The sequence below is a fragment of the Perca fluviatilis genome, chromosome 4 (genome assembly GCF_010015445.1).
Source record: "Perca fluviatilis chromosome 4, GENO_Pfluv_1.0, whole genome shotgun sequence".
Lineage (NCBI taxonomy): Eukaryota > Metazoa > Chordata > Actinopteri > Perciformes > Percidae > Perca > Perca fluviatilis.
This window is the reverse complement of record NC_053115.1, coordinates 25347491-25368416: the sequence shown is the minus strand read 5'-3', so window position 1 is coordinate 25368416 and position 20926 is coordinate 25347491. Positions and strand designations below refer to the sequence as shown.

General features: G+C 41.0%; 1 protein-coding gene across 5 annotated transcripts; it reads left to right on the top strand.

The window, feature by feature from the left end:
* Positions 1-227: 227 nt before the first annotated feature.
* On the top strand, positions 228-20575 carry LOC120557749 (rho-related GTP-binding protein RhoA-D-like). Of its 5 annotated transcripts, none has more exons than XM_039798340.1 (5): positions 228-336; positions 10559-10716; positions 13666-13786; positions 16852-16982; positions 19572-20575. In XM_039798340.1, the coding sequence occupies exons 2-5, from the start codon at positions 10561-10563 to the stop codon at positions 19743-19745; spliced, it is 582 nt and encodes a 193-aa protein (XP_039654274.1). In that variant the 5' UTR covers positions 228-336; positions 10559-10560; the 3' UTR covers positions 19746-20575. The 5 variants fall into 5 exon arrangements, with proteins under 5 accessions (XP_039654274.1, XP_039654275.1, XP_039654273.1 ...); XM_039798341.1 differs by having other exon boundaries at positions 246-336; positions 10556-10716; XM_039798339.1 differs by having other exon boundaries at positions 271-436; positions 10556-10716.
* The last annotated feature ends 351 nt before the right edge of the window (positions 20576-20926 follow it).

The following is a 20926-nucleotide window of genomic DNA, read 5'->3' as shown; positions in this document are numbered from 1 at the left end:
CCAGTACTTCCCGATACCGATACCAGCGTTTTAGGCAGTATCAGAGCTGATACTGATACTGGTATCGGTATCGGAACATCTCAAATTATTATTATTATTATTATTATTATTATTATTATTGCAATGACTGGAGGCTCTGAATTACTCACTTGTGTGAAGAAGACTGTGATGGAGTCTAACTTTAACGCCCTGCCCCTTTTATATTGAAAGTCATAAACGGAACCCCGGTTATTTAGCGTAGCTTGTCGCTGGTGTCGGTGGGAGGATCTTGCTCGCCTGCCCCGTTTCTCAGCACCCTCTCCGTAAAAATTAGCGAATAGCCTACTGCAGCAAGAAGTAAGTGTATGAGTGTGAATGTGTGCGTATGTGTTTGCCAGGATCAAGAGGAAAAGCGGGGATTAATATTTATAAAAACCTTTCATCGGGTTGCTGAAAGGTAATTATGAAACGGAAGCTGTAGTTTGACTATGTTCTCATTTGACGCAACTTAGCAGTCTAATTATGGCTCACGTTATTTTGGTAAGAGAACAAGGTGGTGGCTTGTCCTCACACGTTACTGACATTCGCCTTTTTTCCTTGCTTTGGTAGTAGTTTAATTCCTGACTATAATGAAGTATATATCCAGTGTGAGTGTAGCTGTCAGGGCGTGTTTCTGTACAACTGTTGATAGCTTCATTGCTGGTAGTTTCAAAGTCGAAGCAGCAGATCAGATCCAGTTGGTATGTCTGTCCAACTGCTGCGACCTCAATAAGCAGCTCCACATGGCAGATCTCCTAATGAGCCTTTTCTATTCTTGGGAACACTTCATTTCCTCATTATTAAGACTCTCATCTGTTAGAGGGCGTTGTTTGAACTGCCCACAATGATTTGCAAACACAACAAAACCTGCGGAGGGTGACATTTGGTGAGTTATACCGAAACGCCCAAATCGGCTTAATTACAGTATGTAATCACATTAAAAGCGACACTAACACAGTGTCGCTTTTAATGTGATTTTTAAATAGGAAGGTCCCATTCATGATAACTTCAAATCCACATAATGACAATGGGCTATGTTATCCTAATCCTCCATATGTTCCACACGTGTTGAAAAATCAACTTACATGTGGCATTCATGCAAAATATATTCTTTATACACTTGCAGATATATGTTGACCACAGAACCTTGAGTGATATAACAATTAAGTCAATTAATTGATTAGTAATTGGCAGACAGTGAATAACAATTTTAGTAATGGAGTTATTGTTAAGTAACTTATCAAGCAAAATTACATCACTTCGGTTCCAGCTTTTTAAATGTGAATATTTGCTGCTTTTCTCTGTTTTGCATCATTATAAAAATGAATATATTTGCGGTTTGCACTGGTAGTCAGACAGAAGAAGAAATTTGAAGATGTCAAAATGGGCTTTGGAAATATTTTGATGCGCATTTTTCACTGTTCTTTTGACATTTTTAGAGACTTAATTAATGATTCGACTGGATAATAAATAATGACCATAGTTTCAGTACTGAAAACTGGAAAATTGTATTTTCAAATGCTCAAAATATGTTTTGAAATACATTTCATCACCATGTTCAACTACACACTTGTGCATTAGTCTTGTCTAAATGTATTGCTGCTGTATATATTAGGGCTGCATCTAACAATTTTGATCATTATATCGAGATTAATATTAGATTTTTTTTGTCTATAAAATGTCAGAAAGTAGTGACAAATATACATTTCACAGAGCACACAGTGACCTCTTCAAATTGCTTGGTTTGTCCAATGGACAATTGTTAGAGAATTTTGTTGACAACTTGTTGATTAATCGCTTGTATAGAGTAGTTTTGAGCTGAATAGTTAGTTGTTAGTTAGTAGTAATAGTAATAGTTAGTTGATCAACAGAAAATCTGCATCACTTTACACTTCACAGAGTAATTTTTTGGGGGCAAAAATGCCAAAAATTGACTGATTCCAGCTTCTCGCATGTGCAAAATTGCTGTTGATTTCAGTCTTCTATGATAGTAAACTGAATATATTTGGCTTTTTGACTGCTTGTCAGACAAAACAAACCGTTTTAACCTTGTCGTGAAATTGTGAAGGTTATTTTAAACCATTTCCTGACGCTATAGACCAGATAAATAATGGAATAATAAGAGAATAATCTGCAGATTGATGGATAATGAAATGAATCATTAGTTGCAGCCCTTGTACTTGTCCCTGGAGAAACAGACGTGTATTCGGGCTGAGGAGATTTGGTTTGTCTGCTGCTTATGATCTGAGTTATTGAACAGAAGTTAGTCATAAGGTGTCGGTTTTCACAAACCCACGCGTTGCATCCTCTGCCTCCTGTCTTTGAGTTTGGTCATCATCACGCTCAGGTTTCCACCAGCTGACTCCACTCTCTTGTCTTGCCCTACTTCCTCTCAATAGGCTTTAAGAGCAGTAGTATTTGTGGCTGTATTCCTGTGGTGTATTTATAAATTGCTGCTTGACGGAAGCCATGAAAGTTGCCAGGCAGGCGATCAGTCAATAATAAAAAAATGGCCAGCCAATACATTGATTAGACAAGTTCTAGTTGTGATCATAGTTTTGTGGATAACACCATAACCACATGAATTTAAAGCAATAGTTTGCCATTTTCAGAAATACGCCTATTTGCTTTCTTTCATGGGGGGAGATGAGAAGATTGACCACATGTCTATACATGACATGTAAAGCTTAGCATAACTATAAACGGGTAAACTAGCCTGGCTCTTCTCAAAAGTAACAGAATTCACCCACCATCATCTGTAAAACTCACTCATTTACATTATACATTATATTTTGTCTGTTCAGTCCATTTAAACCTGAAGTGTAAAAACGACAAGTTGCAGTTCCAGGGCAGGTTATCATGGAGAGTTACTTAGCCTTGCTGCCAATTTGTGCCAGCTGCCACTCGCAGTATACTGGCCCATAAAACATTGTCCCCTAGACCACTGGTTCTCAGCCTTTTTGAGTTGTGATCCCCCAGAATAATGAGGTTGGTGTTCTCCAATCCATTAAAATGTTTTGTTTGTAAAACTTTCCCAGAGCCTAGAGAAGAGATTTTTAAAGTGAGCGACGTCATCCCAGAGTCTATGAACTGAGTGGGAATGCTCGGCCGGGGCTAGTGAGATAAACACTAATGCACTTAAATGCTTAAGATAAAAAAATACATTTTCATTCAGTTGAATAGGCGCCGCCATCTTTAAGTCCGGTATCCAGTTCTTATAATACATACATGTGGGTTATTTGCTTGACTATTTCTTGGCTGGGAGCAGTGACTTCCTGGAGTCGGCTGAGACTTCATTATGCTAAGCTAAGCTAACTGGCTGTAGCCTTATACTGTATTTACTGGACATATATGACAGTGGTATGGATTTTCTAAATTTCTGCTGCTTTCAGTATTTTGCTAACATTCAACAAATTGCTTGTATAAATAATAAACATAAATAAAACAAATGAAAGGAAATCATTTCCAACATTCTTTTATTGAACACATTGAACATTTAATTGAATAAAAAAGGCACCACTGAAAAGATTTTTTTTAAGATTATTTTTGGGGCATTTTCGGCCTTTATTTTTGACAGGACAGCTGAAGACATGAACGGGGAGAGAGAGAGGGAATGACATGCAGCAAAGAGCAACAGGTCGGAGTCGAACTCGGGCCCGCTGAGTCGAGGAGTAAACCTCTATATATGGGCGCCCACTCTACTAACTGAGCTATCCGGGCGCCGAGAGTTAAATTTTAAAGTGCACTTTTCAACTGATGTTTTCTTTCAACTAACAAAAAATCTGTGTCGCAGCCTTTCGCGATATGTCGCAGCCGCGATGGGTTTATTGCGCAAGTTCATATTGCGATAACGATTAAAAGAAACGATATATTGTGTAGCCCTAATTTTAAGTACCTTTTTTTTATTATCAATTTAGAGTCCGATTTTTTTTTTCATCATATGGATAAATAGGTAATTAACCTTAGGAGGCCTCAAGGGAAATGTCATACCTGGTTTTATTTCATGGGCTGGCTAACCTTTGGGATATTTGGTCATTTCCATGGGTGTACCAGTAAAGTCATGACTCAGTGTAAGAAGCTGGTATGTTTGTAACATACGCCCAAAGAATGTAAGAGGCTGACCTGACCCTCTGTTTCTACTCCTGCTGTTGTCTAAGAAAGCTCAGCACTTACATTTCAGTTTCATGCACTTGAGTCCACAGCTTATACTCGGGAATCTCCACATTGTATCCATAAATGCCTGATCTGAAACAGGCTAAAGCTTTTTTGTAAGATAATTTTTTGAGTAGTCACCCAATGCTGCATGTGATTCGATGTGCTTCCTGTCAGAATCAGTCAGATAAGATTTGTAGTTAATGGTGGTGTAGACAGCCACTGTCGCAGGATGTCTGCTCTGTCTCAGCCACAACCTCGGCCAGTTTATGGACTTTAGATTCTTGCGTGCCTTCATATCTTAAAGTGTCTTTCTTTTTTTAAAACAGCCTGTTGGCTTGTGTCTCTTGAGAAAGATAATTGTAAAAACGCTAATTTCATATTAGAAATAAGTTAGGTAGCCAAAGATGCTAGAGGACATTCCTGTAAAAATCATGTCCCTGAAGTAGTTTAAAAGATATTTGTTTATTATTCTATAGTAAAATAAGTTTTACATTGTTGTTCCATAGATAGTTAGGCTCTCTGGGTGAATGTTTATCTGTCAAACAGTCAAAATCCAGCCTTGGTTTTATTGTTCTGTTAGTGATGAAGCCAGAGTTTGACTGAGCTCCTTGACAACTCCTAATGGCAACACACAAAAAAAACCAGGAAATAACTTTTCAATGTTGATGTCAGCTGATCTGTAACTCCAGGCTCTCTGAGTTTAGTGTAGTGTAGTATATAAAAGAAAGAGGTGCAGCCCTGGAATGCCTGTTAGAGGAGCAAAACTATCCTACTCAGACTCATTTCCTGTAATATGTTCGCTTGTTTGCAGGGCCTCCAGAAGTAAAAAAAAAAAAAAAGTCATCATCTCAGGAACAACAGGCCTTTTATTGGTTGGATATTTGTCTATGTTCAGCATTGTTGTTGATTTAAAAGTCATATGAGGATTGAAAGGCAGCTCCACTTCATTGGTCAGGGTCACGCTCTGCTCTGGGCTAACTCTGCTCAGCTTGTTGCATAACTCCTGTTGGCCCCTATAAGCCTCAGGAAACCTTAGAGAAAGAGAGAGGTGGTGTGTTCATTAACCCGGGCCATTGCTCAAACAGTTGTAGGAAGTAAGGGTGTTATGCTTTATGTATTTTAACAGCTCCTTATGTTGTGTTTGGATCAAGTTTTATGTTTCCAGTCTGAGAGAGAGTCTGCTTTATTGCCAGTGACACAGTGAACTTGCATGCACTACGACGGCTTCCATACTTTGTTTGTTTGTATACTTTTGGTCTGCAACTGTTGTTTACAATTATTTTCCTTATTAATTATTCTGCGGGTTACTTTTCGATGAATTGTTTAATCAGTAAAACACCCCAAAATAGTGAAAAATGTTCACAACTTGACGTCTACAATTTACTTGGTTTGTCTGACCAACAGTTCAAAAAGTACCCCAAAATACTACATTTTTTATGATAGAAGAGGAAAACAACAAATCATTCTCATTTAGAAGCTGGAACCAGCAAATGTGGGAAGTTTGCTTCATAAATTACATGATTAATACATTATCACAATTGTTGGTGATTGATTTCCTGGTCAACACTTTTTTGTTAACCTTTGTACAAATTAAACAAGCAAAATAAAAGGTATTAATCAGGGAACTTTGGAGGTGCTGGTGTGTGGATTGTGATACCTTTGGACAGTGTCAAGGCTTGCTATATGTTTCCCCCCCAAATGTTTTTCTTTATGCTAAGCTAAGCTAAGCAGCTGCTTGAGGTAGCTTCATATTTACTGTACAGCCTTGAGATTGGTATTGATCTTCTCATCTAACTCTGGGCAAGAAAGCATGTTTCTAAAAATGTCAAACTATATCAAACTAACCCTAACACGTTTTTACGCAAATCTAACCATATCCAATACCAGAAAGGAAAATAACTCCTTGGCTGACAAATGCAGTATATAAACCCTGCGTTTAAACAACGCAGAGGGTTGCGTTGGTCGGTGTCTCCTATCGGTGAGACATGAAATACAATCCAGGAAGTTTCAGTAAGAAATCTGTGAATATGAAGGCTTTTCAGATTCCAAAACACTGCATAGCGGTTTATAAAATATTTTAAAACTTTGAAAAGTTATTGCGGCAGGAATTATTTTATCTTTCGTCGCCACTAAAACGTGCTTATTTCGAAGGGTCACAAGCTAAAAATGTTGGAACTGCTGCTCAAAGATTGGGAGGAAGAATACTAATAGATCACTAATATAAATAGCTCATATTGCTCTATCAGGTTGCATATTTGTTCTTCAGCTTTTGTTATAACTTTGTGCAGATAAGGCAAAAAATGCAGGTTGTTATTACAATAAAAATTAACTTGACTAAAAAAAGACCAGTTAAAGTGTCCATTTGTAACTTTCAATTTGTGTTGTCGATGCATCGAATCGTGGACATGGACGATGCTGCATCGATAATCGGCCGGGCCATAATTGATTATTTCTGTTTACAATTTAATGTATGCCTAACAACCTTTCTGTTTACATATTCTGTTATGTTTTGCACATTCAGGAAGTGCCATGTGCTCAGTGCTGTAGTTTTATGTATCCAATTTATTTAGTATTAGAGCACTGCAGAATGTTTAGTTTTTGAAGCTTGAAAAGCTATGAATTAAATATCCTATATGGCTTTGTTTGGTGATTTATGATCATCAGATTAATAATTACACAGTTTCAGAAACATTTTAAAAGTTAAATATAGTCACTTTAACTAAAGGTTAGCTCAGCATTATTCTGTATATTGTTATCTTTACTTACAGTATGTCTCTTTGATGTTTTAACCAGCAAGTAACACAGTGTTCTAGTTGTCTCACAGTTATAGACCATAGTTGGTCCTCCGTCAACCTCAGAATAATTGAAGACTTTATGACTATGTTGTAGCATATCACTTTGCACCACTGGATAAATCTCAGTTGTGTTGTGTAGAGTCACAGTGACAGGTAAATGAAAATGTCTGCACCTTGAACTGAGTGATGGTTATAGAGAGCCGATGGAATGATGTTGAACGATTCCTGCTCTTTTGTCACAGCATTCACGAGGACGGTTAATCTCTCAGTGACACCTTTGCTTTCATTCAGTAGCGTCGAGGTCAAAGGTCAGCCAGCTGATACTGGTTGCAGATAAGTGGTGCCCAGGCCCCGACATACAGCGCTTAGCCCCTCTGCTGAGTTTGTCCAGTGGCCACTCGCGGCGGTATTGCAACGAAAAATCCCTCTGCGACCCAGAAAGGATTTTAACCATAGACCACCAAAAGAGACCCCGATAAAACTGCTACCAGGACACCTCTAACTGCCAACAAGGTCTGGTGTGGCTCTTTGTATTTTGTAGTTTTAATCCATGGACTTTTTATGTTTGAAAAACTTCCCTGGAGCTGAGAAAAGCGATTTTAAAAAACATGTAACGTCACCACGCGTAGTCTGTGGGTCGCATATCAAGTAAACCCGGAAGCTAAGAAACTTTTTTGGCGGATGCGCCACAGAGCAACTCTCAAAGAAATGAACAGGGCTCTGCCAATAACGTTCATCCAGGTCTTACAAGGCATCCACGGTTGTGCCCATTTACACGTTGTGATATCATCAGGGTGAGATTGGGCTTTGATATGAATGTGGCGAGGATGAATGCTGGCTGAGACGTGATAAACGGGCTTGATCTGGATGACATCACTCGTGAAATTGTTGACTGGCAACCACATAAACTTCATCCTCAGTGGTCGCTGTCATTATTATCCATTAGCGCTTAAGTTTGGGGGCATCAGTCATAGACAGTCTGGGTATTGGGCACAGTTTGTGACTATATGGTACATTTTCACGCATAATTTCCTTTTGCCAATGTGTCGAGATGTTCCTTCGTCAGCTCCTTATATCACTGCCAGAAAGGACAAGCTATCATTGTGCAGTGCAGAGAGAGCCACTGTGTACATGTGCATGTGTGTGTGAGTAAGCATGCTTGCGTGCTTGCATGTGTTGCGTTGCCTCTGGCAGCCCTCTCCCTGTCCCGGCTCTGCTGAAGTCTGTCCAAACAGAACTGCTGCCAAAAGCTCCTCCTGGAGCACAGAACAGGAAGTGGATTGTTTTTTTTTCAAAGGGTGAGCCTCTGAGGCTGTCTCCCATTTGTTTGGGTTTTGATCCCATTATCAAGTTCTCTGGAAATCTTAAGATACTGTGCAGTTTCTCTGGAATCAATATTTATTCCGGTATCAACGTGATAGCAGTCTTTGTTAAATTTTTTTAAAAAAAAAAATTAAATAGAAAAATTAATAATAGTTGAATCAATTGCTTAAAAATAGCTGACAATGGCATAATAGATTATTTATTTAATAATTTTTAAGTTTTTCAGCGACAGCTGAAGTAAATGATGATGATTTGTGGTCGACATCGTACAGTATATTCAGGGGGATTTGCTTAACTGTCTTTCAATACATATTTAACATGTAGGAACAACAGAAGTGAGCACACTACCAGTATTTGCTAAAGCAGCCTAAATTCAAAATGGAGTCTTTGGCATATTTTGGCAAAACTTGTGCAGCTGTAACTCAACACACTGAACCAGAGGGAGTAGGCCTTTGGACCAAAGTGAGAAAATGGGAACAAACCATGACCAGAATTCCCAGAAGAAGGAATAGACTCAAGATATTAATAAAACTGGGTAGCAATTTCTTCTCTTAGATCACATTCATATTTACTGTACAGACAAGAGTGGTATCAATCTTATCATTTAATTCTCTGCAAGAAAGCATATATGCATATTTTCCAAAATAGCAAATACTTACTTTCATAAAATCCATGTCATACGGTATATGGTGTCCTTTTTATTTTCTTCATAAATGTAATCTCAGTTTGATGATTTAAGACTTTGCAAATGTTGACAGGTATTAGCTTTAAAATGTCAGAAGATTTTGTACAAATCCCCCAGCCCTGCATGGAAGAAATGATGTCTTGCAAGTCAGCTAACTAATCCACTGATCTGTTATGAAACCAATCAAACAATAGTTTGACTAATAACTTCAGTCCGTATTCTTGATGATTCTTTATGGTTTGATGCTACTTAGTGCCAGTTTTGATGTTGCTATGCATCCGAGCAGAGTGGGCGTTGGGGCAGACTCAATTTAAAAGTTATGCCAGCAGCACTGAAAGATTCATTTCCCCCGATAAGTGGGTGCCCTCGTGAAGAGGATTGCTGTCAAGACTGTCTGGCAGAAAGTGGATGAGGTGAGCAGCCAAATGACTATATGCACAGCTGCTCCCAGGCAGCAGGCCTCCAGCTCATCCATCAGCTGCACTGCTAACTCATCCCCACACAGCCTGCACTAACTACAGCAGTCCTCATCTGGCGTTATTGCAGACATGTTTCTTGGCTCTGTTTGGTTTTATGGATTGTATTTTGTGCACAGGAAACCTGCAAAGCTACATCCTTGCAGGCCTGGAGTGTAGTTGTGAAATTGAACCCTGCATCCATCTGTGTTTTGACATGGTTTTGTTTTTGGTGGGAAATACTTGACTGGTATTTGCTTTCTTCTGCAGTTTGTGCACATGCTTACAACTCTGTAAACCCCATGTAAGCAATAACAGCGTAACGCTGGAACAACCTATGTGCGGCAGGTTTAGCTGTTGTTCCTTTTTAATGCAAAGTCATTTTGAGAGAATTAGTATAATGTCTACAGAGTGTTCCTGAAGAAGCGTCTGGAGAGATCATAAGCAGGGCAAGGTTTTGTCTGCTCGAGGACACCACTAATACTTAAGCAGCTGCTCTGATTTCCCGGACGCTTTTCTTTTCCACACACGTTGCAGAGGGAAACAAACAGGGCGGAGCAGGAGCATGATAGCACATTCCTTCATGTCCCAGCTTGTCTCAACAAACCCCCCCCCCCCACACACACACACACACACACACACACAGTTTCTCTTTCTCTTCCCCATCACCCCACTATCTTCCCCCTCCTCCTCTGTTTTTCATGTAGATTTGTAGTCTAGATTCGTCATCGGGGATTCAACGTCTGTGACTGCAGTTGTCTGTGACAACGTGCAGATCGGAGAGCACTCCCTAAGGCGTAATGTGATGCAGTACTACTAAAGTCAGAGATGTCAGTGGTCGCTTCGGAGCCACACCGCATGAGCAGAAAGTTTTTGTACAACATTGTGTTCCTGTTTTATCTTGTGTTCCTGTGATCTTTTACAAATCATTTTAAATATCTGAAACGTAGAATACGCAAACGAGACAACCGAGCGTGACTTTTGTTGTTGACAGGTGAAATCTCCCTTGACGGAAAATGTTTCTTTTGTAGTGATGGTTTTGACACGCAACTTTTTTTATTTTTTTTATTTCTTTTGACTTCCTGTAAAAAAAAAACTAAAAAAAACCTTCTCTTGTTTCCCAGCAGAGATGGCAACCATTCGGAAGAAGCTGGTGATTGTCGGGGATGGAGCATGTGGGAAAACATGTCTTCTCATTGTTTTCAGTAAAGACCAGTTTCCTGAAGTCTACGTCCCGACAGTGTTTGAGAACTACATCGCTGATATCGAGGTTGACGGAAAACAGGTTTGTAGATTTGACACTCAAGTGAGCAGTCTAGAAGTTGTTGTGTCTGTCGCATAGGAAGTCTTTCCGTTTGTGTCATAAACCAGCACTGTCCTTTTAAAGTAATAACATGAATGACCTATCTGACTATTCGCTTTAAATGAAGGATCTTGTAAAAGAGGTCATAAATGTGAACTTGCTGGCTCCATACAGTACGTGATGTTTTGCTGAAAGACTGAGGCTAAAGTTGTCTTTGTCAGCCGGCAAAGAAATCAGTATCTTGTATCAGTAACATTTGATGATCCATGTAGAAGACATGAAATTACAGAAACACCATTGTTGCAGTGTAGCGCTAGTTAGTCCCAGTATTAATAGTGTGATACTAATCTGATACTGCATACTTTATTGTTGTACTGTATTTAAAATGTTCGATGCATCTCTTTTAACATATGTGTAAGAGAAACTCCCAAATCCTGCCCCATGAACGCCTCTTTAACGTGCATAGTTCCGAAGATGGGCAGACCTGCAGGGCCAAGTTATGGTGCTCAGCTCTGATTGGACAATCACTGCTCGGGGGAGGGGTTTCAGCAAACGGTCAGTTACATGTGGTGTGTCCGAGGTCACTCTTGTGATGACAGAGTAGTTTACTTAACAGCCATTTGAGATACAGTACAGGCCAAAAGTTTGGACACACCTTCTCTCATTCAATGTGTTTATTTATTTTCATGACTATTTACATTGTAGATTCTCACTGAAGGCATCAAAACTATGAATGAACACATATGGAATTATGTACTTAACAAAAAAGTGTGAAATAACTGAAAACATGTCTTATATTTTAGATTCCTCAAAGTAGCCACCCTTTGCTTTTTTTGATAGCACTGCAAACCGCTGCATAGTGTGGTGTTCTCTCAATGAGCTTCATGAGGTAGGCACCTGAAATGGTTTTCACTTCACATGTGTGCTTTGTCAGGGTTAATTAGTGGAATTTTTTCCCTTATTAATAAAAAAAGCAAAGGGTGGCTACTTTGAAGAATCTAAAATATAAGACATGTTTTCAGTTATTTCACACTTTTTGTTAAGTACATAATTCCATATGTGTTCATTCATAGTTTTGATGCCTTCAGTGAGAATCTACAATGTAAATAGTCATGAAAATAAAAAGGAAACGCATTTGAATGAGAAGGTGTGTCCTGTACTTTTGGCCTGTACTGTATGTAGCTCAAATGAAATGGTCGAGGGTAAATAAAATGCATTATCATTTCAGACACACTTATGAATCCAACTGTGTGTGTGTGTGTGTGTGTGTGTGTGTGTGTGTGTGTGTGTGTGTGTGTGTGTGTGTGTGTGTGTGTGTGTGTGTGTGTGTGTGTGTGTGTGTGTGTGTGTGTGTGTGTGTGTGTGTGTGTGTGTGTGTGTGTGTGTGTGTGTGTGTGTTCTTAAATCTGAGTCCCAGGGAGTTGGTCAGCGAGGGCTGCGTCTGAGCTGCAGATGGCTTGTTATGTCAAAGAGTTTTGTTCTCTTGAGCCGACCACCGCTGCAGGATCACCACTTGGCAAAACAGGAAATGACTCTATTTCCCAGCTTCCTGTTCAGACAGGGAACAGGGATGTCTCCTGGCAATCCCTCTCCTCCCGCCAGGACCCTCCTGCCAGATAAACGACTCTCATTTCCTTTCCTGGTCGCACTCGGATGGGGGGAGGAGGGGGAGGAAAAATAACATTAGGGATCCATGATGGACATCGGTCTAGCGGGAAAATTGGGGTAAAGATAAGTTATCCCTCCTCTAACTTTCGAGAGGATAACCCCCGATGAGAATTGGCCCGTTATACAACCAGCTGGATTAGGTTTGTGTTCTCAGACCCTAAATTTGAGTCTTCCTTCCCCTCGAGGACAAAAACATTTTCTTTCTCTCACCTTCAGTGGATTGAGCAGTCTCTAAATATAGCTGGTTTTCCCCTCGTTCTTTTCCTCCCCAAAGTCTGCAGCTTACAACGAGTCCAGTGGGAACATAACTGTTCTGGTCGCTCATGCAGTCTCAACAGTGTGCAGCCACCTCCCACCCTCTGCCTCTGCGAACCTCTATTTCGGGACCGTTGACTGATGCTTGCACTCTCTGTGGGCATAACCAGAATCTATTGTCATTCAGTAAAAGTTACAGTATTCCACATTTTTCACACAAAAAAATATCTCCCCCCCCAGCCCCCATCCTGAACACAGTGAGTCAGCTAAAGAGTGGAGTCGGGTAAAGACCGATTGTTAACGCCCCTAGAGGGACAGAAGGTATCTGCTTTGATGCTTGCTAATGTCCCACTTTCCCTAAATGAATGAATCGCTGGTGTGATGGGGTGAGGCCAGTCCCCGAGATCATTTCCACAACGCTGAGAACATAACGGACTTGTGAAGCTGATGAGGTCAGAGCTGCAGTAAATATCTAAACAAGGAATGCAGCTGGGGTAAAACATACCAATCGCAAGTTATGATCAGGATGAAATGTATTTGTGACCGGAGGAGTTAAATGCTCCAAGGTTAAACAATCTTAACATTATTTACTTGCTGGTATTTAAAGCATTGGCCTTTGGGGGGGGGGGGACTAAAGACGCGCCACATGTCTCAATGTTCAAACGTCATTCTGCAAATAGTCACGGCTCTCTGAGGATGAGAAGGAAAAAAAACGTCCTCACTAATGATGTCGTGACTGGTTAAATGTTTGTGTATTCATCCGGAACAATGAGCAACATTACTCTGGGTACACCACTAATTTAAATTTTTTGCCCTTAAGAATGGTTCAAATTACAAAATGACATGAATGAATGAATGAATGAATGAATGAAGGAATCATGGAGATAAAAGGGAGTAAGAAGAGAGTCACTCTGTTTCTAAAACCAAGATAAATCCACCGTTCTGTACGGTGTGTGTATTTTGTTTTCCTACTACTTCTTACAATGTTTTTCTTGTGATTTCTCCCAGGTGGAGTTGGCGCTGTGGGATACTGCAGGCCAAGAGGACTACGACAGGTTGAGGCCTCTCTCTTACCCTGACACAGATGTCATCCTCATGTGCTTCTCCATCGACAGCCCAGACAGTTTAGGTAGGGAACTGCCGACATACAGTATAGCCTAATTTAAAACATTTGTATATTTAAACAAGTCTTAATTAGATACGCCTGGCTGAGACGGCAGCAGCACAGAAAGCTGTCTAACGTGTCAAAATTATAAAATACATGACTTTACACTGCATAAAAGTGCTATTGTTATCGTGTTCATCTTCACAGAATAAAGGCAGTTCATATCCGCTAAGCAAGCTGTTTGTTAAAGGGAAATTTCACCACTGGAAAGCTGAATATATCTTTAAATTGGGTCACTAATGTAGTAGAAATGCGAAAAGAAAATTGAAATTGGTGCCTTCTAGGCCGAGATAAGCCAGAAAATGTGTTTTTGGCTCATATGGATGAAAGACACCAAATCCCAGAATACACTTGCTTTGCTGCTGTATGAGGCCACTCCCAAGCCACGCCTACCCTTTACAGACAGACAGTGAGACGATCAACTCAACAAGTGTGTTTTATTGTCATTTCGACCATATAAACGAAAAAAACGTTTCACCGTGGCTCAAGTGGTGTTACACATTTTGGCCACAGCTGATACATTATCCGGACTTCTTTCAGCGGATTGATTGATAGCTCCAGAGTGAACAGAACTGTGTCCATGGCAACGCTCTGCTATGCATGGCAACGGTGTGTTATCCTTAGCAACGATCTGTTATCAAGAAATAACAGACCGCATTCTACATTAGAATTCAACCAAGCCATGTAATAAAAGAAGGCTAACGCGCATAGCTACTAGCATTAGCTCTTGGTGGGCTGTGTGAGAATGAGGACATACGTCACGATTTGGAAGGTGTCTGAGCCCGTCCACCATTTTGGGATCCTATGCTAACGGTTGCCAGGGGCAACAGTGTCAGAGCGACACAGACACGGAGCTGGAAAAGACGGCTCAAGGAATTGTCATTGGCGTTTTGTTCTCTTAATACATCCATGGTTTAAACAGAGAAATTATGAGAAAATTAAGAAGAAGGCAGCAAAAGAAAAGGGCCCTTACAGAGACAAACTGATAGAAAACAACAATCTCTGAAACTGGTCCAGTATATTAATCAGTTGGTGTCAGTTAGTGTCCACTAAAAGTTCAGTTTTTGCCGCTGACAGACTCAGATTATTATTCTAAGTGTCTGACAACATTATGAAAGGATCCCTACAGAGATAGGCATTTTAGTTAAAGAGTAAGATCCTTTTAGTTTAACATGAAACAGCCCCAAAATCACTGTCACCAAACTCCACCAGACTCCATGTAAATAATGAGTACTTTTATCATCGTAAAACACACTTCATTCAACGTGGACAGAAACTAAACTATCAAAAGCCATCTTGGTTCATCTTTCCACTGTTCCAACAATCACCACTCTGGTTTGGTTGAAATAAACCCTTAATTCACCCATTTACATGTGAAAATATGCTGTCTCTATACACGCTAAAAGTCCTGATTATTTACATGGAGTCTGGTGGAAATATGCTGGCTCTATACACGCTAAAAGTCCTGATTATTGACATGGAGTCTGGTGGAGATATGCTGGCTCTAGACACGCTAAAAGTTCTGATTATTGACATGGAGTCTGGTGGGTTTGGTGATGGTGATTTCGGGGCTGTTTTGGGGTTTTGGTGATGGTGTTTTTGGGGCCTTGTCACATCGGAGACATGCTCTCCTTCATGCTTTTTCCATGTAGGGAAACAAAAAAACTTTAACACATGGTTCCTACGGTTTCCACGACAATCGTGTGAGACACTGGAGCATTTTTTTTTTACAAAGCAGTGTTTTCCAGGCATTTAAAAATAGTGAGGAATTGCAACAACCTCCTCTGCTACCAACACAAACAATGAACGGTTCTGGCGGGTATCCTCCCAAAATGGCGGAAATGGGCGGGGCACTGTGTAGTGACATCATCTCCACATTCTCAATAAACATCGAGTATAAACACAGCCGTACATTTGCGTGGAATGTAGCTAGAATTGTCGGCATTTTACAGTCACAAACTCCACCAGCAGTTAGCAGTTAGTTGGATAAAAATCACCCCATTTCTGCAACAGGCAGTCCGGGGTAACACAGCCCACCTCCACTAGTAGTCTTACCCGGTGACAGAGCAGCAGGCTGGATTGTCCACAGCAATATTTCCACAACAACAAAAACACAGCACAGCAGTCTCTGAACTCACGTTGGGAGTTTCGTTGAAGTTGGATGTAGTCCAGTTTGTTTAATGAGCGGACACTTGCAAGCAGGATTGGCGAACAGATGGCTGGCTAGCATTAGCTTTCCACCGGCACACTCGTTCAACGCTCCCCGCTGATGAGGTCACTTTACCGGCCACAGGAATCGAGCACCACCGCTGGTCTCCGTGCAGGCAAAGCTCGCGTAGTGTGTGGAGTATTGCGTCTGTAATAAAGTGTCCTGCATATTCTCCGATGTGTTCCAATGTATACACGTGTGCGGTAGTTTGAATGCACATAATTGTTCTAAAATTTCCGTCGGGATGAACAGTTTCTGCTCCTGCTGAGAAGCTAAGCGAAGATTCAAGATGGCTGACACTCGTTTTTTCCTCGGCAATCTCCGGAAAAAGCCGACAGTCCAACCCCCTTTGGGCTATGCGGAAGTGGCTCCTAATACCGGCTGTAGTCTTTTGCCTCTGGGCAAAAAAACCTCAGATGACGCAAAAATCGTCATTTTGCGTCATCTGAGGCTTTTTTCCAGACCCACAATACAGAGATCTCCCCTCTCAGGGGGACATGAGGGAGGGAAGCATGGTCATTCAAAAATACTACCAGGTTTCTACTGATACAAAGCTTAATGCTAATCGGTGAAGTTTCCCTTTAAATTCCTTAATTGACTTGATGGAAAGTAGGATTAGTGCAGCTAAAAACATCTTTGCCTCGAGCAGTCTGCAGAGCAATCCATCATGAGAAGTGTTCTGCACTGTGACTCTGCACTGTCTCTCTCGCTCTCTCTCTCGCTCTCTCTTTCGCTCTCTCTCTCTCTCTCTCTCTCTCTCTCTCTCTGTCTCTGTCTCTGTCTCTGTCTCTTCTCAATTATTGTCTCTCTCCCGGGACAGAAAATATCCCTGAGAAGTGGACGCCTGAGGTGAAGCACTTCTGTCCCAATGTTCCTATCATCCTGGTGGGGAACAAGAAGGACCTGAGGAATGATGAGCACACACGGAGAGAGCTGGCCAAGATGAAGCAGGTACAAACACCTCGGAGGGGTCAATGAGCTGTGGATCGGGGTAACCGGGCACAAGTGGGCACCTCCTTGAATACTCAGGCACCAAAGGCCTGGGGATATGTGCGGGGTTGAAACATTTCATCAGGTTCAAGTTGTGAAGTTTTTATCTGAATTATTTCTGTTCATATTCATGACATATTCACCGGGAGTTCAGAGTGACAAAAGCACTGCATCAAAAAGCAAGGGCTGCTTTGTTGACATGTTGCCTCAGGTACTGGTAAAGGTGTGGACACACACACACACACACACACACACACACACACACACACACACACACACACACACACACACACACACACACACACACACACACACACACATATACACACAATTTATTTTGAAAAGCAGAATGTCAATATTACGTTGATAAAGTAAAATCCTATGAAAACTATTGGTCCGAGAAGGTGTTTTTCTAAAAAGCCAAAAGAAAGATGGAACAGTAATTGAATACTATCTCCCTTTTCATTTTTGTTAACTTGTCTGTTCCCAGAGGAAAGTTACCGTTCAGTGACAAACGGTGACAGCACTCTGAAAAGGCTGCTAGTGGCCTTTCAGTCTTACTATAATGACAGCAGCATGTTGGTTTACTGTGTCACAGCATGCAACTGTGGCCCGTTCGGTCTGTCTCCAGGTGCAGCTAATAATAGCAACATGTTGACAAAGCTCTCCAGCTCTTTCAAACGCTACCGTCAGCTTTCCATTTCTGTAGAAACTAGGAGCTGTTTGACAGAGAGTAGCAGTTAGTCATTAGTTCAAGTGTTTTGGCGTTTACATGGTTCACAAAGACCACAGAATGATGTGGCTGGGAGGGTTATTGAAGTAGTGTGTATAGCTCTGATTCCAAGGTTTACCTGTTTGATAAATTTGTCATTATTTGGAGTAGGTGTAGACGGGCATAAAAACACAGGTGCATCACATTCAGCTTATTTGGTTTTATAAGAGACTTTACAAAAAATATTGGGTTGGGTAGGTAGACTGAACATGTTTAGGGCTGATACTAACAACATTTTAATTATCGATGAATTTGTAAAAAAAAAATCAAAGATATTCTATTTACTGTCATATATCACAAAGAAAAGCACCAGCTCCTCTCATGCAAGAAGCAGAAACTAGAGAATATTTGGCATTTCTGCTTGGGAAAATACCTTGAACGATTAATCACAATAGTTGCTGATTCGGCTTCTGACTTATTGAATAGACTAATTGTTGCAGCTCTAATTACTTTTCACAAAAATAAAATATTTTAAAGATGTACTCCCATTTAAAGCTATAGTGTGTAGATTCTGTCTCCCCAATGAGGAATTCTAAGTAATGACAACAACACTGTCAGGTCCACATGATACAGCCTTCCGTGATCGCGGACGCACCCCCACCCCTCCACTCGAGCTTCTGCGCGGGAAAGTCACCGGACGACACAATCTTGTGAACATAGCCATGCTGAGAAATACAGAGAGAGTTGTGTGGAGCTAATCTTCTTAATTCCACTTCTTAATTAGCCGACCGTCAGCAGAAAAGGCAGTTGGACTGATCAGTCTCCCCGAGTTGGTCAAAAAAATGCCTCGGAACACACCGAAGAGACGAGACGTAATACGTCTCCATAACAGCAGGTGGCGCTAATCTGTATTGTTGCCCAAAAAATGAAACTGGCAGCTGATTGGACGAATGCGTCACGTGGGTCTGTTTTCTCCGGAAATTCAAAGACAGACTGACATGGCGGCTTGTTCAGAATACGATCTCATATTGTACTAAAATAGTTCACTGAAACATGTTTCTGAAAACATTTTAAGCGAGATATATAGGCCATGCAGTTGCTGAATCTGTCTTCATTTCAGCTCAACAAAGGTCAGTTTAAAAGATTTTCGTCAGATTTTGAGAGACTCTAGTCACGCTCATTCTGCTCCCAATTTCCGGGTTAGCACTCTACCAATCAGATGGGTCATTTGAGTCAGACTGCCGGCAGTGCCGATTTATACATGTCCGATCGGCCAAAATGAAGGCCGACGGCCCCTCGGGCGGACGACTGCACGGGACACACTGAACAGACTCGAGTCACTGACCTCGCCAGACTGTCCAACGGCCAATTATCGGCTCTATGTGTCCGGGCCTTTAAGTAGCTTTGTAGCAACTCATCTTGCAATTGCTTGAATGTAACGGACGTTTATTAATATCAAAAAGTTACGTACTAAAGCTTTAAACCTTAAAATATTAATATTTTTTGCATATCCACAGTAGTCAAATTAGAGGCAGTGATTGCCAAAATTGTGGCAAACAGAATAGTATTTTCTAGTTTACTGAATATTACTCATTTTCTAAACTTTTGAACCAAAAGCTACCTACTGTCGTTCAGCTTTTTTGTTGAGATGCAGAGTAAAGTGGTGGGAGCTGCTATAGGAGACTGATAAATGACGTTTAATCACTCCCAACAATGTAAGATTATCTTTTGCTTCAGCAGAAAAACATAACTCGACCCCCTTTTCTGAACACCCTTCCATACTAATACTAATAATACTTTTTGTACAGTTCCTAACAATCTCTGCTCTAACCATGCAGGAGCCGGTGAAGACTGAAGAAGGCAGAGACATGGCCGGCAGGATCAGTGCTTTTGGCTACTTGGAGTGCTCTGCCAAGACCAAGGATGGTGTGCGGGAAGTGTTCGAGATGGCCACTAGAGCGGCGCTGCAGGTCCGCAAGCGCAAAAAGAGAGGCGGCTGCACGCTGCTGTGAGCAGTCGACGCGCCATAACATCAACTGACCAATAGGAGAGAAAAAAAAATCACTTGAAAAGGACTGACCTTTTACCAAATTGCATCTTTGTACTGTATCTCACATTTCACAATAACAGGCAGGCAGATGAATCGAATGCAAACAAACCGAATACAGGAAATTGACTTCATCTATATTACAACCATGGTTAGAAATTGATGTTTAAAGTTGATTTGCATTTTTTTCCCTCCAAACTCTGTCTTTACACAATGTTTTCCTACTTTGTTTTTCTTTATTTGTAATGTAACGAGGCAGTGATAGATGCACATATTTGTATGCAATATTGTCCTTCACGAGCTTGAGCAAGCATTATCCTTCTTAGCTTGTATAAAGTCTTCATGAGTAAGGTCCAGACTGTCCTGTTAGTATCACTTCTGTTTATCATGGTAGTCCCGATCTTTGGATCATAAGAGCTAGTGCCTTTTTCTTTCTTTCTTTTTTTAAGTTTGTACGACACTGTACTTCTCATGCTTGTCAGCTAGCTTACATTTCAGCTGATGGGCTCTCCATTGTACTGTAGCTAGTGTTGTCATTGTGAAATTTGAGCAAAGCCATAACTAAGGTTTTCAGTAGCTGCCTCATGTAAAAGTAATTAGAGATAAAATCAGATTATTCACATGCATCCTTCATAACTATAGTTAATCTGTGCAGTGGAATTAGATGGGTGGTGAGAACTGGCCAATTGAGACACAAGCCAATATGACTCAACTATGCACAATGGCTGTTAGGACCAACAGGGAGCTGAAACAGAAATAAAAGCCAAAGCCTGGTGAAACCTCCCTTGTTTGTTATTGCGGTAGTCTGAGTTCAGCTCTTTTTCTGCTACGATTCAAGTGAAGCGGTCACGCCCGCTGTTGGAATCCGTGTGTTAGACGGGTCAGCCCGGTCGTGGAAATCATGTCTCGATAGAGCTGTTTAGCCTTAGCATGTGGATGTTTCCAGTCGGACGACATTCTCTACGTGTTTGAGAGGAGCCGAGTTGTTTGAGTTTGTGTGGGGGGAAGTTAGTTTTTTCCCCCGGTGCCTTCTCTGTTGTGTGCCTTTTGGTTGTTCTCTCCCAGACCAGATGGACCAGCTGCTCCATGCCAATCTGATACTGACTGACAAGGTCAGGAGTGACCCGACATGTTTCACACAGCTCG

What these genes read in the sequence shown, in the direction of transcription:
- LOC120557749 (XM_039798340.1), top strand. Translation starts at nt 10,561, where the DNA reads ATGGCAACCATTCGGAAGAAGCTGGTGATTGTCGGGGATGGAGCATGT. An exon ending in CGACAGCCCAGACAGTTTAG is followed by an intron (nt 13,787 to 16,851) that starts GTAGGGAACTGC and finishes CTCCCGGGACAG; the next exon opens with AAAATATCCCTGAGAAGTGG. An exon ending in AGCTGGCCAAGATGAAGCAG is followed by an intron (nt 16,983 to 19,571) that starts GTACAAACACCT and finishes CTAACCATGCAG; the next exon opens with GAGCCGGTGAAGACTGAAGA.